Source organism: Mobula birostris, chromosome 24 (assembly GCF_030028105.1).
Source record: "Mobula birostris isolate sMobBir1 chromosome 24, sMobBir1.hap1, whole genome shotgun sequence".
NCBI lineage: Eukaryota > Metazoa > Chordata > Chondrichthyes > Myliobatiformes > Myliobatidae > Mobula > Mobula birostris.
The window spans coordinates 8,629,642-8,645,287 of NC_092393.1; the positions used below are offsets into that span (position 1 = coordinate 8,629,642).

At 57.4% G+C, this 15,646-nt stretch overlaps 1 protein-coding gene across 3 annotated transcripts in view; it reads left to right on the forward strand.

The window, feature by feature from the left end:
• The window catches only part of pik3cg (phosphatidylinositol-4,5-bisphosphate 3-kinase, catalytic subunit gamma), a 135,644-nt gene that overhangs the window by 68,394 nt on the left and 51,604 nt on the right, over positions 1-15,646 (forward strand). For all 3 annotated transcript variants that reach the window (XM_072242680.1, XM_072242681.1, XM_072242679.1), the window contains 2 exons: positions 14,293-14,358; positions 14,450-14,675. In XM_072242680.1, coding sequence (XP_072098781.1) covers positions 14,293-14,358; positions 14,450-14,675 — 292 coding nt within the window. The remainder of the gene's footprint in view (positions 1-14,292; positions 14,359-14,449; positions 14,676-15,646) is intronic.

Genomic DNA, 15,646 nt, shown 5'->3' on the forward strand with positions numbered 1-15,646 from the left:
CCTCAGTGTGACTCCGACACACCCCACAACCCTCACTGTGACACCGACACACCCCACACCTTCACTGTGACACGGACACACCCCACACCCCTCACTGTGACACTGACACACCCCACACCCTACACTGTGACACAGACACACCCCACACCCCTCACTGTGACACCGACACACCCCTCACCCTCACTGTGACACCGACCCACCCCACACCCCTCACTGTGACACGGACACACCCCACACCTCTCAGTAACACCGACACACCCCTCACCCCTCACTGTGACACCGACACACCCCTCACCCCTCATGGTGACACTGACACACCCCACACCCCTCACTGTGACACGGACACACCCCTCACCCCTCACTGTGACACGGACACACTCCACACCCCTCACTGTAACACTGACACACCCCACACCCCTCACTGTGACACCGACACACCCCACACCCTCACTGTGACACTGACATATCCCGCAACCCTCACTGTGACATAGACACACCCCACACCCCTCACTGTGACACCAACACACCCCACAACCCTCACTGTGACACAGACACACCCCACACCCCTCACTGTGACACCAACACACCCCACAGCCCTCACTGTGACACCAACACACCCCACACCCCTCAATGTGACACCAACACACCTCACACCCCTCACTGTGACACCGACATACCCCACACCCCTCAATGTGACACCAACACACCCCACACCCCTCACTGTGACACCGACACATCCCACACCCCTGAATGTGACACCGACACACCCCACACCCCTCACTGTGACACCGACACACGCCACACCCCTCACTGTGACACTGACACACCCCACACCCCTCACTGTACCACGGACACACCCCACAGCCCTCACTGTGACACTGACACACCCCACAGCCCTCACTGTGACATCGACACACCCCAAACTCTCACTGTGACACTGACACACCCCACACCCTCACTGTAACACTGACACACCCCACACCCCTCACTGTGACACTTAGACACCCCACACCCCTCACTGTGACACGGACACACCCCACACCTCTCACTTTGACACTTACACACCCCACACCCCTCACTGTGACACCTACACACCCCACACCCCACACTGTGACACTGACACACCACACACCCCTCACTGGACACTGACACATCCCGCACCCCTCACTGTGACACAGACACACCCCTCTCCCCTCACTGTGACACCGACACACCCCACACCCCTCAATGTGACACCGACACACCCCACACCCCTCACTGTAACACTGACTCACCCCACACCCCTCACAGTGACACTAACACACCCCTCACCCCTCACTGTGACACTGACACACCCCACACCCCTCACTGTGACACAGACACACACCACACCCCTCACTGTGACAACGACACACCCCACACCCCTCACTGTGTCACGGACACACCACTCACCCCTCAGTGTGACTCCGACACACCCCACAACCCTCACTGTGACACCGACACACCCCACACCTTCACTGTGACACGGACACACCCCACACCCCTCACTGTGACACTGACACACCCCACACCCTACACTGTGACACAGACACACCCCACACCCCTCACTGTGACACCGACACACCCCTCACCCCTCATTGTGACACTGACACACCCCACACCCCTCACTGTGACACGGACACACCCCTCACCCCTCACTGTGACACGGACACACTCCACACCCCTCACTGTAACACTGACACACCCCACACCCCTCACTGTGACACCGACACACCCCACACCCTCACTGTGACACTGACATATCCCGCAACCCTCACTGTGACATAGACACACCCCACACCCCTCACTGTGACACCAACACACCCCACAACCCTCACTGTGACACAGACACACCCCACACCCCTCACTGTGACACCAACACACCCCACAGCCCTCACTGTGACACCAACACACCCCACACCCCTCAATGTGACACCAACACACCCCACACCCCTCACTGTGACACCGACATACCCCACACCCCTCAATGTGACACCAACACACCCCACACCCCTCACTGTGACACCGACACATCCCACACCCCTGAATGTGACACCGACACACCCCACACCCCTCACTGTGACACCGACACACGCCACACCTCTCACTGTCACACCGACGCACTCCACAACCCTCACTGTCACACGGACACACCCCACGCCCCTCACTGTGACAGCAACACACCCCACACTGTGACACCGACACACCCCACACCCCTCACTGTGACACCGACACACCCCACACCCCTCACTGTACCACGGACACACCCCACAGCCCTCACTGTGACACTGACAGACCCCACAGCCCTCACTGTGACATCGACACACCCCAGACCCTCACTGTGACACTGACACACCCCACACCCTCACTGTAACACTGACACACCCCACACCCCTCACTGTGACATGGACACACCCCACAACTCTCACTTTGACACTTACACACCACACACCCCTCACTGTGACACCGACACACCCCACACCCCTCAATGTGACAATGACACACCCCACACCCCTCAATGTGACACCGACACACCCCACACTGTGACACTGACACACCACACACCCCTCACTGGACACTGACACATCCCGCACCCCTCACTGTGACACAGACACACCCCTCTCCCCTCACTGTGACACCGACACACCCCACACCCCTCAATGTGACACCGACACACCCCACACCCCTCACTGTAACACTGACTCACCCCACACCCCTCACAGTGACACTGACACACCCCTCACCCCTCACTGTGACACTGACACACCCCACACCCCTCACTGTGACACAGACACACACCACACCCCTCACTGTGACAACGACATACCCCACACCCCTCACTGTGTCACGGACACACCACTCACCCCTCAGTGTGACTCCGACACACCCCACAACCCTCACTGTGACACCGACACACCCCACACCTTCACTGTGACACGGACACACCCCACACCCCTCACTGTGACACAGACACACCCCACACCTCTCACTTTGACACTTACACAACCCACACCCCTCACTGTGACACCGACACACCCCACACCCCTCAATGTGACAATGACACACCCCACACCCCTCAATGTGACACCGACACACCCCACACTGTGACACTGACACACCACACACCCCTCACTGGACACTGACACATCCCGCACCCCTCACTGTGACACCGACACACCCCACACCCCTCACTGTAACACTGACTCACCCCACACCCCTCACAGTGACACTGACACACCCCTCACCCCTCACTGTGACACTGACACACCCCACACCCCTCACTGTGACACACACACACCCCACACTGTGACACTGACACACCACACACCCCTCACTGGACACTGACACATCCCGCACCCCTCACTGTGACACAGACACACCACTCTCCCCTCACTGTGACACCGACACACCCCACACCCCTCAATGTGACACCGACACACCCCACACCCCTCACTGTAACACTGACTCACCCCACACCCCTCACAGTGACACTGACACACCCCTCACCCCTCACTGTGACACTGACACACCCCACAACCCTCACTGTGACACAGACACACACCACACCCCTCACTGTGACACCGACCCACCCCACACCCCTCACTGTGACACAGACACACCCCACACCTCTCAGTAACACCGACACACCCCTCACCCCTCACTGTGACACCGACACACCCCACACCTTCACTGTGACACGGACATACCCCACACCCCTCACTGTGACACTGACACACCCCACACCCTACACTGTGACACAGACACACCCCACAGCCCTCACTGTGACACCGACACACCCCTCACCCTCACTGTGACACCGACCCACCCCACACCCCTCACTGTGACACGGACACACCCCACACCTCTCAATAACACCGACACACCCCTCACCCCTCACTGTGACACCGACACACCCCTCACCCCTCACTGTGACACTGACACACCCCACACCCCTCACTGTGACACAGACACACACCACACCCCTAACTGTGACAACGACACACCCCTCACCCCTCACTGTGACACCGACCCACCCCTCACCCCTCACTGTGACACCGACACGCCCCACACCCCTCACAGTGACACTGACACACCCATCACCCCTCACTGTGACACCGACACACCCCACACCCCTCACTGTGACACTGACACACCCCACACCCCTCACTGTGACACCGACACACCCCACACCTCTCACAGTGACACTGACACACCCCTCACCCCTCACAGTGACACTGACACACCCCACACCCTCACTGTGACACCGAAACACCCCACACCTCTCACTGTGACACTGACACACCCCTCACCCCTCACTGTGACACCGACACACCCCTCACCCCTCACTGTGACACCGACCCACCCCACAGCCCTCACTGTAACACCGACACACCCCACAGCCCTCACTGTGACACTGACACACCCCACAACCCCCACTGTGACACTGACACACCCCACACCCCTCACTGTGACACCGACTCACCCCACACCCCTCACTGTGACACTGACATACCCCACACCCCTCACTGTGACACTGACACACCCCTCACCCCTCACTTTCACACTGACACACACCACACCCCTCACTGTGAGAACGACACACCCCACACCCTCACTGTGAGAACGACACACCCCACACCCTCACTGTGACACCGACACACCCCACACCCCTCACTGTGACACGGACACACCCCACACCCCTCACTGTGACACCGACACACCCCTCACCCCTCGCTGTGACACCGACACACCCCTCACCCCTCACTGTGATACCGACACACCCCACACTCTCACTGTGACACTGACACACCCCACAACCCTCACTGTAACACCGACAATCCCCACACCCCTCACGGTGACACTGACACACCCCACACCCCTCACTGTGACACTGACACACCCCATACCCCTCACTGTGACACTGACACACCCCACACCTCTCACTGTGACACTGACACATCCCACACCCCTCACTGTGACACCGACACACCGCACACCCCTCACTGCGACACTGACACACTCCACAACCCCTCACTGGCACACGGACACACCCCACACCCGTCACTGTGACACTGACACACCCCACACCCTACACTGTGACACCGACACACCCCACACCCCTCACAGTAACACTGAGACACCCCATACCCCTCACTGTGACACCGACACACCCCACACCCCTCACTGTGACACTGATACACCCCACACCCCTCACTGTAACACCGACACACCCCACACCCCTCAATGTGAGACGGACACACACCACACTGTGACACTGACACACACCACACTGTGACAATGACACACCCCTCACTGTGAAACCGACACACCCCACACCCCTCACAGTGACACCGAAACACCCCACACCCCACACTGTGACAATGACACACCCCTCACTGTGAAACCGACACACCCCACACCCCTCACAGTGACACCGAAACACCCCACACCCCACACTGTGACACTGACACACCCCACTCCCCTCACTGTGACACGGACACACCCCTCACCCCTCACTGTGACACTGACACACCCCACACCCCTCACCGTGACTCCGACACACTCCGCACCCTCACTATGACACGGACCCACCCCACACCCCTCACTGTGACACGGACACACCCTACACCTCTCACTGTGACACCGACACACCCCTCACCGTGACACCGACATACCCCACACCCCTCACCGGGACAATCACACACCCCACACCCTCACTCACACTGACACACCCCACGCCCCTCATTGTGACACCGACACACACCATACCCCTCACTGTGACACGGACACACCCCACACTGTAACACTGACACACCCCACACCCCTCACTGTGACATGGACACACCCCACACCCTCACTGTGAAAATGACACACCCCACACCCGTCACTGTGACACCGACACTCTCCCCACCACTCACTGTCACACGGACACAACCCGCAACCCTCACTGTGACACTGACACACCCTACACCCCTCACTGTGACACACCCCACACCCCTCACCCCTCACTGTGACACCGACACACCCTTCATCCCTCACTGTGACACTGACACACCCCACACCCTACACAGTGACACAGACACACCACTCACCCCTCAATGTGACAACGACACACCCCACACCCCTCACTGTGACACGGACACACCACTCACCCCTCAGTGTGACTCCGACACACCCTACACCCTCACTGTGACACAGACACACCCCACACCCCTCACTGTGACACAGACACACCCCACACCTCTCACTGTGACACCGACACACCCCTCACCCCTCACTGTGACACCGACACACCCCTCACTGTGACACCGTCACACCACAAACCCCTCACTGTGACACCGACACACCCCTGACCCCTCACTGTGACAGCGACTCACCCCACACCCCTCACTGTGACACTGACACACCCCACACCCCTCACTGTGATACTGACACATCCCACACCCCTCACTGTGATGCTGACACACCCCACACCCCTCATTGTGACACTGACACACCTCTCACCCTCACTGTGACACGGACACACCCCACACCCCTCACTGTGACACTGACACATCCCACACCCCTCACCACTCACTGTGACACCGACACACCCCACACTCTCACTGTGACACTGACACACCCCACACTCTCACTGTGACACTGACACACCCCACACCCCTCACTCTGACACCGACACACCCCACACCCCTCACAGTGACACCGACACACCCCTCACCCTCAATGTGACACCGACCCACCCCACACCCCTCACTGTGACACGGACACACCCCTCACCGTGACTCCGACACACTCCACACCCTCACTATGACACCGACACACCCTACACCCCTCACTGTGACACCGACACACCCCTCACCCCTCAGTGTGACTCTGACAGACCCCTCACCGTGACACCGACATACCCCACACCCCTCACCGTGACTCCGACATACTCCACACCCTCATTATGACACGGACACACCCCACACCCCTCACTGTGACACGGACACACCCTACACCTCTCACTGTGACACCGACACACCCCACACCCCTCACTGTGATACTGACACATCCCACACCCCTCACTGTGATGCTGACACACCCCACACCCCTCATTGTGACACTGACACACCTCTCACCCTCACTGTGACACGGACACACCCCACACCCCTCACTGTGACACTGACACATCCCACACCCCTCACCACTCACTGTGACACCGACACACCCCACACTCTCACTGTGACACTGACACACCCCACACTCTCACTGTGACACTGACACACCCCACACCCCTCACTCTGACACCGACACACCCCACACCCCTCACAGTGACACCGACACACCCCTCACCCTCAATGTGACACCGACCCACCCCACACCCCTCACTGTGACACGGACACACCCCTCACCGTGACTCCGACACACTCCACACCCTCACTATGACACCGACACACCCTACACCCCTCACTGTGACACCGACACACCCCTCACCCCTCAGTGTGACTCTGACAGACCCCTCACCGTGACACCGACATACCCCACACCCCTCACCGTGACAATCACACACCCCACACCCTCACTCACACTGACACACCCCACGCCCCTCACTGTGACAGCGATACACACCATACCCCTCACTGTGACACGGACACACCCCACACTGTGACACTGACACACCCCACACCCCTCACTGTGACACGGACACACCCCACACCCTCACTGTGACAATGTCACACCCCACACCCGTCACTGTGACACCGACACACTCCCAACCCCTCACTGTGACACCGACACACCACACATTCCTCACTGTGATACTGACACACCCCACACCCCTCACTGTGACACAGACACACCCCGCACCCCTCACTGTGACGACACACCCCACACCCCTCACTGTGACACGGACACACCACTCACCCCTCAGTGTGACTCCGACACACCCCACACCCTCACTGTGACACAGACACACCCCACACCCCTCACTGTGACACGGACACACCCCACACCTCTCACTGTGACACTGACACACCCCTCACCCCTCACTGTCACACCACACACCCCTCACTGTGACACCGTCACACCACAAACCCCTCACTGTGACACCGACACACCCCTCACCCCTCACTGTGACACCGACACACCCTTCACCCCTCACTGTGCAACCAACACACCCCTCACCCCTCACTGTGACACCGACACACCCCTCACTGTGACACCGTCACACCACAAACCCCTCACTGTGACACCAACACAGCCCACACTGTGACATCGACACACCCCAGACCCTCACTGTGACACTGACACACCCCACACCCCATACTGTGAAACAGACACACCCCATACCGCTCACTGTGACACCGAGAAACCACACACCCCTCAATGTAACAGTGACACACCCCACACCTCTCACTTTGACACTTACACACCCCACACCCCTCACTGTGACACCGACACAACCCACACCCCTCAATGTGACACCGACTCACCCCACAGCCATCAATGTGACACCGACACACCCCACACCCTTCAATGTGACACGGACACACCCCACACCCCTCAATGTGACACCGACACACCCCACCCCCCTCACTGTAACACCGACACACCCCTCACCCCTCACTGTGACACTGACACACCCCACACCCCTCACTGTGACACCAACACACCCCACACTGTGACACTGACACACCCCACACCCCTCACTGTGACACTGACACATCCCACACCCCTCACTGTGACAATGACACACCCAACATTCCACACAGTGACACTGACACACCCCACACCCCTCACTGTGACACCATCACACCCCTCACTGTGACACTGACACATCCCGCACCCCTCACTGTGACACTTCACACCACACACCCCTCAATGTGACACCGACACACCCCACACCCCTCACTGTGACACCGACACACTCCGCAACCCTCAGTGTGACACCGACACACCCCACACCCCTCAATGTGACACTTCACACCCCACACCCCTCACTGTGACACTTCACACCCCACACCCCTCACTGTGACACTGACACACCCCACACCCTCACTGTGACACTGACACACCCCACACCCCTCAATGTGACACTGACACATCCCACACCCCTCACTGTGACACTGACACACCTCACACCCCTCACTGTGACAGCGACACACCCCACACCTCTCACTGTGACTCCGACACACCCCACACCCCTCACTGTAACACCGACACACCCCATACCCCTCACTGTGACACTGACACACCCCAGACCCCTCACTGTAACACCCACACACCCGACACCCCTCACTGTGACACCGACACACCCCTCACCCCTCACTGTGACACCGACACATCCCACACCCCTCACTGTGACACCGACACACCCCTCACCCCTCACTGTGACACTGACACACCCCACACCCCTCACTTTGACACCGACACACCCCACACCCCTCACTGTGACACTGACACACCTCACACCCCTCACTGTGACACCGACACACCCCACACCCTCACTGTGATACTGACACACCCCACACCCCTCACTGTGACACTGACACATCCCACACCCCTCACTGTGACACCGACACACCCCACACCCCTCACTGTGACGCTGACACACCCCACACCCCTCACTGTGACACCGACACACCCCTCACTGTGACAGCAATACACCACATACCCCTCACTGTGACACAGACACACCCCACACCCCTCACTGTGACAGCAATACACCCCACACCCCTCACTGTGACACCGACACATCCCACACCCCTCACTGTGACACCGACACACCCCACACCCCTCACTGTGACACCGACACACCCCACACCCTTCACTGTGACACTGACACACCCCACACCCCTCACTGTGACACCGACACACCCCACACTGTGACACTGACACATCCCACACCCCTTACTGTGACAATGACACACCCCACACCCTCACTGTGATACTGACACACCCCACACCCGTCACTGTGACACTGACACATCCCACACCCCTCACTGTGACACCGACACACCCCACACCCCTCACTGTGACACTGACACACCCCACAACCCTCACTGTAACACCGACACACCCCTCACTGTGACAGCAATACACCCCACACCCCTCACTGTGACACAGACACACCCCACACCCCTCACTGTGACAGCAATACACCCCACACCCCTCACTGTGACACCGACACACTCCACACCCCTCACTGTGACACAGACACACCCCACACCCCTCACTGTGACACCGACACACCCCACACCCCTCACTGTAACACTGACACACCCCGCACCCCTCACTGTGACACTGACACATCCCACACCCCTCACTGTGACACTGACACACCCCACACCCCTCACTGTGACACCGACACACCCCACACCCCTCACTGTAACACTGACACACCCCACACCCCTCACTGTGACACTGAGACATCCCACACCCCTCACTGTGACACCGACACACCCCACACCCCTCACTGTGAGAGCAATACACCCCACACCCCTCACTGTGACACCGACACACTCCACACCCCTCACTGTGACACAGACACACCCCACACCCCTCACTGTGACACTGACACACCCCACACCCCTCACTGTGACACCGACACACCCCACACTGTGACACTGACACACCCCACACCCCTCACTGTGACACTGACACACCCCACACCCCTCACTGTGACACCGTCACACCCCTCACTGTGACACTGACACATCCCGCACCCCTCACTGTGACACTAACCCACCCCTCACCCCTCACTGTGACACCGACACACCCCTCACCGTGACACCAACGCACCCCACACCCTACACTGTGACACAGACATACCCCACACTGTGACACCGACACACTCCGCACCCCTCACTGTGACACTGACCCACCCCACATCCCTCACTGTGACACTTCACACCCCACACCCCTCAATGTGACACTGACACACCCCACACCCCTCACTGTGACACCGACACACCCCTCACCCTCACTGTGACACCGACCCACCCCACACCCCTTACTGTGACACCGACACACCCCACACACCTCACTGTGACACCGACACACCCCTCACCCCTCACTGTGACACCAACTCACCCCACACCCTACACTGTGATACTGACACACCCCACACCCCTCACTGTGACACCGACACACCCCACACCTCTCACTGTGACACTGACCCACCCCTCACCCCTCACTGTGACACTGACACACTCCACACCCTCACTGTGACACCGACACACCCCTCACCCCTCACTGTAACACCGACACACCCCACACCCCTCACTGTGACACTGACACACCCCTCACCCTCACTGTGACACTGACACACCCCACATCCTCACTGTGGCACCGACACACCCCACACCCGTCACTGTGACACAGACACACCCCACACCCCTCACTGTGACACCGTCACACCCCACACCCCTCACTGTGACAACGCACCTCTCACCCCTCACTGTGACAATGACACACCCCACATTCCTCACAGTGACACCGACACACCCCACACCCCTCAGTGTAACACCGACACACCCCTCACTGTGAGACTGACACACCCCACACCCCTCACTGTGACACCGACACACCACACACCCCTCACTGTGACACTGACACACCCCACACCCCTCACTGTGACACCGTCACACCCCTCACTGTGACACTGACACATCCCGCACCCCTCACTGTGACACTGACCCACCCCTCACCCCTCATTGTGACACCGACACACCCCTCACCGTGACACCAACGCACCCCACACCCTACACTGTGACACAGACATACCCCACACTGTGACACCGACACACTCCGCACCCCTCACTGTGACACTGACCCACCCCACATCCCTCACTGTGACACTTCACACCCCACACCCCTCACTGTGACACTTCACACCCCACACCCCTCAATGTGACACTGACACACCCCACACCCCTCACTGTGACACCGACACACCCCTCACCCTCACTGTGACACCGACCCACCCCACACCCCTTACTGTGACACCAACACACCCCACACACCTCACTGTGACACCGACACACCCCACACCCCTTACTGTGACACCAACTCACCCCACACCCTACACTGTGATACTGACACACCCCACACCCCTCACTGTGACACCGACACACCCCACACCTCTCACTGTGACACTGACCCACCCCTCACCCCTCACTGTGACACTGACACACTCCACACCCTCACTGTGACACCGACACACCCCTCACCCCTCACTGTAACACCGACACACCCCACACCCCTCACTGTGACACTGACACACCCCATACCCATCACTGTGACACGGACACACCCCACACTGTGACACCGACACACCCCACAGCCCTCACTGTGACACTGACACACCCCACACCTCTCACTGTGACACTGACACACCCCACACCCCTCACTGTGACACTGACACACCCCTCACCCCTCACTGTGACACTGACCCACCCCACACCCCTCACTGTGACACTGACACACCCCACACCCCTCACTGTGACACTTCACACCCCACAACCCTCACTGTGACACCGACCCACCCCACACCCCTCACTGTGACACGGACACACCCCACACCCTTCATTGTGACACTGACACAGCACACATTCCTCACTGTAACACCGACACACCCCACATCCCTCACTGTGACACAGACACACCCCACACCCCTCAATGTGACACCGACACACCCCACACTGTGACACGGACACACCCTACACCCCTCAATGTGACACCGACACACCCCACACCCCTCACTGTAACACCGACACACCCCACACCCCTCACTGTGACACCGACACACCCCACACCCTTCTCTGTGACACTGACACACCCCACACCCCTCACTGTAACACCGACACATCCCACACCCCTCACTGTGACACCGACACACCCCACACCCCTCAATGTGACAATGACACACCGCACACCCCTCACTGTGACACTGACACATCCCACACCCCTCACTGTGACACTGACACACCCCACACCCTCACTGTGGCACTGACACACCCCACACCCGTCACTGTGACACAGACACACCCCACAGCCCTCACTGTGACACACCCCACACCCCTCACTGTGACACCGACACACCACACACCCCACACCCCTCACTGTGACATGGACACACCCCACCCCACACTGTGACACTGACACATCCCACACCCCTCACTGTGACACCGACACACCCCACACCCCTCAGTGTAACACCGACACACCCCTCACTGTGAGACTGACACACCCCACACCCCTCACTGTGACACCGACACACCACACACCCCTCACTGTGACACTGACACACCCCACACCCCTCACTGTGACACGGACACACCCCACACCCTTCATTGTGACACTGACACAGCACACATTCCTCACTGTAACACCGACACACCCCACATCCCTCACTGTGACACAGACACACCCCACACCCCTCAATGTGACACCGACACACCCCACACTGTGACACGGACACACCCTACACCCCTCAATGTGACACCGACACACCCCACACCCCTCACTGTAACACCGACACACCCCACACCCTTCTCTGTGACACTGACACACCCCACACCCCTCACTGTAACACCGACACATCCCACACCCCTCACTGTGACACCGACACACCCCACACCCCTCAATGTGACAATGACACACCGCACACCCCTCACTGTGACACTGACACATCCCACACCCCTCACTGTGACACTGACACACCCCACACCCTCACTGTGGCACTGACACACCCCACACCCGTCACTGTGACACAGACACACCCCACACCCCTCACTGTGACAACGCACCTCTCACCCCTCACTGTGACAATGACACACCCCACAGCCCTCACTGTGACACACCCCACACCCCTCACTGTGACACCGACACACCACACACCCCACACCCCTCACTGTGACATGGACACACCCCACCCCACACTGTGACACTGACACATCCCACACCCCTCACTGTGACACCGACACACCCCACACCCCTCAGTGTAACACCGACACACCCCTCACTGTGAGACTGACACACCCCACACCCCTCACTGTGACACCGACACACCACACACCCCACACTGCGACACTGACACACCCCACACCCCTCACTGTGACATGGACACACCCCACACCCCTCACTGTGAGACTGACAGACCCATGTTCTGTGTAGCACAGACCCCCCCAATCATCTTGACTTTCACTACTTTGAAGTGCATGGATATTTTCGTTTTGCAACCCTAGCTGCATGGCATCTACTGACTCGAATGTTACTTCAATCTGATTTCAGGCAGTCAAGTTCGAGCCCTACCATGACAGTGCCCTAGCACGATTTCTCCTGAAAAGAGCATTAAGAGTGAGTATTGAATTGCTGATTGCCAGTTTGAAAGAACATCTTTCATTTTTATTCCTCGCAGAATTTAAGTGAGAAATCTCTTGCTCCCTAGAGTAAACGCATCGGCCATTTTCTTTTCTGGTTTTTGAGAAGTGAAGTGGCTGGATCGTTGCACTATTGCCAGCGGTACGCAGTCATTCTGGAGGCCTACCTGCGAGGCTGTGGTGCTGCTATGCTGAGAGACTTCAGGAAGCAGGTTCAGGTGATGGAAACTCTGCACAAGGTGATACTGGAGATAAAGAATGTCACTGCTGAGAAATATGATGTGTCAGCTCAAGGTACGTTGACCATCTTTGGCTGCAAGTGATGATACAATAATTCTTTCGGCAATCACTGGAGATTAATTTCACACATAAAATCTATATTGTGTAACCATTCTTGACACTGCTATTTGAAGAATATTCCTGCCTTCGGTGGGAGGTATTGCTCTAGTTCCCTTCATGAGGTCTATTGTATTGAGAAGTTGTTTAGATAGACACTGTTTGATGAGTAAATTGATCTGAAAGTTTAGACTGCCTCTATCAAAATTTATCAGGTGGTTAGTCTGCAGTGAAGAGTGCAACCGGTTATACAATGAATATTCCTCATTTTGGAAAATGATTAAGTCCAGTCCAAACTAAGAGAACAATGGTGTCTCCCATCACTAGGTGTTAGAATTCTGGGAAATAAATTGAACTCCTACAATCTCATATAGTGTTTCCTTAAACTGACCTTGGAATAGATAGAAAGACTTATTTTAAAGGAAGAGGAAGTATGGTCTAATTAGAACTCCCTGCCCAAGGAACCTTATTAAATATATTTAAGGCAGAGTTAGAAAGATTTTTGCATAATAAGGGTATTAAGTTTTTGGGAAAAGGTAGGTAAGTGGGGTTAAATTCACAGGGAGATCAGGCACGATTTCATTCAATGGTGGAGCTAATTGATCTACTCCTCCTCGTACTTCTTATATTCTGAGGTTTTTAAGGACAATCAAGTGTGTGCTTACTAAACACATCAGAAAATGAACCTGGCAGAACTGTAAACAAGGAACTGGGAAACTAAAAATGAATGAAGTAGTTCTCAGATCAGGCAGTATCTGTGGAAGGAGTGACAACTAACAGTTCAGGTTCAAGACAGGAGATGATGCTAGTTGGATTATTCTTCCAAAGTGTGAGCACTGCTGAGATGATCTGAATAACTTCTCTCAGCGTATGGACTGGGATATAAATTCATAAAGGAAAGGGAGAAACACAATGCATTGAATTCAGCA